Source organism: Haliotis rufescens, unplaced genomic scaffold, assembly GCF_023055435.1.
Source record: "Haliotis rufescens isolate VD_foot unplaced genomic scaffold, xgHalRufe1.0.p SCAF_32, whole genome shotgun sequence".
Taxonomy (NCBI): domain Eukaryota; kingdom Metazoa; phylum Mollusca; class Gastropoda; order Lepetellida; family Haliotidae; genus Haliotis; species Haliotis rufescens.
This window is the reverse complement of record NW_025964024.1, coordinates 4,825,260-4,828,911: the sequence shown is the minus strand read 5'-3', so window position 1 is coordinate 4,828,911 and position 3,652 is coordinate 4,825,260. Positions and strand designations below refer to the sequence as shown.

The window sequence follows — 3,652 nt, the reverse complement described above, 5'->3', positions numbered from 1 at the left end:
GGAGAGCCATGGTAGCTGCGTGTGGGTCTATCAGAGACATGGGGAGCGTCATGGTAGCCACGACTGGGTCTATCAGATAGATGGGGAGAGCCATGGTAGCTGCGTGTGGGTCTATCAGAGAAATAGGGGGCGTCATGGTAGCCACGTCTGGGTCTATCAGAGAGATGGGGAGCGTCATGGTAGCCACGACTGGGTCTATCAGATAGATGGGGAGAGCCATGGTAGCTGCGTGTGGGTCTATCAGAGAAATAGGGGGCGTCATGGTAGCCACGTCTGGGTCTATCAGAGACATGGGGAGCGTCATGGTAGCCACGACTGGGTCTATCAGATAGATGGGGAGAGCCATGGTAGCTGCGTGTGGGTCTATCAGAGAAATAGGGGGCGTCATGGTAGCCACGTTTGGGTCTATCAGAGAGATGGGGAGCGTCATGGTAGCCACGACTGGGTCTATCAGAGAGATGGGGAGCGTCATGGTAGCCACGACTGGGTCTATCAGAGAGATGGGGAGAGTCATGGTAGCCACGACTGGGTCTATCAGAGAGATGGGAGCGTCATGGTAGCCACGTCTGGGTCTATCAGAGAGATGGGGAGCGTCATGGTAGCCACATCTGGGTCTATCAGAGAGATGGGGAGAGCCATGGTAGCTGCGTGAGGGTCTATAAGAGATGGGGAGCGTCATGGTAGCCGCGACTGGGTCTATCAGAGAGATGGGGAGAGCCATGGTAGCCACGTGTGGGTCTATCAGAGAGATGGGGAGAGCCATGGTAACCACGTCTGGGTCTATCAGAGAGACTGGAGCGTCATGGTAGCCACATCTGGGTCTATCAGAGAGATGGGGAGAGCCATGGTAGCTGCGTGTGGGTCTATCAGAGAGATGGGGAGCGTCATGGTAGTCACGACTGGGTCTATCAGAGAGATCTGGAGAGCCATGGTTGCTACGTTTGGGGCTATCAGAGAGATGGGGAGAGTCATGGTAGCCACGACTGGGTCTATCAGAGACATGGGGAGCGTCATGGTAGCCACGACTGGGTCTATCAGAGAGATGGGGAGAGCCATGGTAGCCACGTTTGGGTCTATCAGAGAGATGGGGAGAGCCATGGTAGCCACGACTGGGTCTATCAGAGAAATGGGGGGCGTCATGGTAGCCACGTCTGGGTCTATCAGAGAGATGGGAGCGTCATGGTAGCCACGATTTGGTCTATCAGAGTGATGGGGAGAGCCATGGTAGCCACGTTTGGGTCTATCAGAGAGATGGGGGGCATCATGGTAGCCACGACTGGGGCTATCAGAGAGATGGGGAGAGTCATGGTAGTCACGACTGGGTCTATCAGAGACATGGGGATCGTCATGGTAGCCACGTCTGGGTCTATCAGATAGATGGGGGGCGTCATTGTAGCCACGTCTGGGTCTATCAGAGAGATGGGGAGAGCCATGGTAACCACGTCTGGGTCTATCAGAGAGACTGGAGCGTCATGGTAGCCACATCTGGGTCTATCAGAGAGATGGGGAGAGCCATGGTAGCTGCGTGTGGGTCTATCAGAGAGATGGGGAGCGTCATGGTAGTCACGACTGGGTCTATCAGAGAGATGGGGAGAGCCATGGTAGCTACGTTTGGGGCTATCAGAGAGATGGGGAGAGTCATGGTAGTCACGACTGGGTCTATCAGAGACATGGGGAGCGTCATGGTAGCCACGACTGGGTCTATCAGATAGATGGGGAGAGCCATGGTAGCTGCGTGTGGGTCTATCAGAGAGATAGGGGGCGTCATGGTAGCCACGTCTGGGTCTATCAGAGAGATGGGGAGCGTCATGGTAGCCACATCTGGGTCTATCAGAGAGATGGGGAGAGCCATGGTAGCTGCGTGTGGGTCTATAAGAGATGGGGAGCGTCATGGTAGCCGCGACTGGGTCTATCAGAGAGATGGGGAGAGCCATGGTAGCCACGACTGGGTCTATCAGAGAGACTGGAGCGTCATGGTAGCCACATCTGGGTCTATCAGAGAGATGGGGAGAGCCATGGTAGCTGCGTGTGGGTCTATCAGAGAGATGGGGAGCGTCATGGTAGTCACGACTGGGTCTATCAGAGAGATGGGGAGAGCCATGGTTGCTACGTTTGGGGCTATCAGAGAGATGGGGAGAGTCATGGTAGCCACGACTGGGTCTATCAGAGAGATGGGGAGAGCCATGGTAGTCACGTCTGGGTCTATCAGAGAGATGGGGAGCGTCATGGTAGCCACGTCTGGGTCTATCAGAGAGATGGGGAGAGCCATGGTAGTCACGTTTGGGTCTATCAGAGAGATGGGGAGAGCCATGGTAGTCACGACTGGGTCTATCAGAGAGATGGGGAGAGCCATGGTAGCCACGTGTGGGTCTATCACAGAGATGGGGAGAGCCATGGTAGCCACGACTGGGCCTATCAGAGAGATGGGGAGAGTCATGGTAGCCACGACTGGGTCTATCAGAGAGATGGGGAGCGTCATGGTAGCCACGTCTGGGTCTATCAGAGAGATGGGGAGAGCCATGGTAGCAACGACTGGGTCTATCAGAGAGATGGGGAGCGTCATGGTAGCCACGTCTGGGTCTATCAGAGAGATGGGGAGCGTCATGGTAGCCACGACTGGGTCTATCAGAGAAATGGGGAGAGTCATGGTAGCCACGACTGGGTCTATCAGAGAAATGGGGAGAGTCATGGTAACCACGTCTGGGTCTATCAGAGAGACTGGAGCGTCATGGTAGCCACATCTGGGTCTATCAGAGAGATGGGGAGAGCCATGGTAGCCACGACTGGGTCTATCAGAGAAATGGGGAGAGTCATGGTAGCCACGACTGGGCCTATCAGAGAGATGAGAGCGTCATGGTAGCCACATCTGGGTCTATCAGAGAGATGGGGTACGATTGACATATCGACGTCCCGAACTCCCAAAAGTACAGTAGTTCCTATTGTAAAAGGTAGAGGTCGTCTTGTGCTTGTACGGTCGAATCTGCACGTTAGACACGGACTACGGGGGGATCGCATTACAATCTGGCACTCTTCCAGGTGCAAATTGTTTTATTTTTGTCCGTTATAGATTTTAATCGACCAATTATCTCAACTCTTGAGACACGCCATTCACTGCGTGCTAATTCCCCAGGACAAGAGTTCGCCGGGAGCTGTGTGAGGAAGCAGAGAGGCCCTACACGCACCTGCATTCCTCGCATTCCCACCTAGCTGCTCACTGGCGCGTCCCTTGCTCCAAGACACTGTCACGATTCATTTATGTTTACACTTACACGACTCTCGGATCAGACTCATATAATTATTTTTGTTGGCGTCATTTTCATTTATTTCCTATTTCATCCATTATGCAACAAGCTTTGTCATCATTGTGCACGTTTATGTTATTGAAGGCTCTTTTGCTAATTCGTCAAAAATTGTTTTGCATTCAAACCAATCGGGACCAGGCAAACCAATGGTTGAGAGCATGAGCACGGATCACAGTTAGCTAGGTCACAGTTGTAATCGCCCGACCATTGAGTCGACTTTTACGACAAGCAAGGGATGCTGGGAACTGTACCTGAGTGAGTGAGTGAGTTAATATTTAACGTCGCATCGGCATTATTTCAGCCATATAGGGTTTCTCTTCCCCCAACTTGTCCAACTGCGTCTTTAAGCT

The 3,652-nt window shown here is 53.2% G+C and overlaps 1 protein-coding gene across 1 annotated transcript; it reads right to left on the bottom strand.

The window, feature by feature from the left end:
- Positions 1-1,954: 1,954 nt before the first annotated feature.
- On the bottom strand, positions 1,955-2,689 carry LOC125371948. Its single transcript, XM_048380650.1, has one exon. It carries the CDS (start codon positions 2,687-2,689, stop codon positions 1,955-1,957), a length of 735 nt encoding a protein of 244 aa, XP_048236607.1.
- Between the last annotated feature and the right edge of the window lie 963 nt (positions 2,690-3,652).

What these genes read in the sequence shown, in the direction of transcription:
- LOC125371948 (XM_048380650.1), bottom strand. Translation starts at nt 2,689, where the DNA reads ATGACTCTCCCCATTTCTCTGATAGACCCAGTCGTGGCTACCATGACT.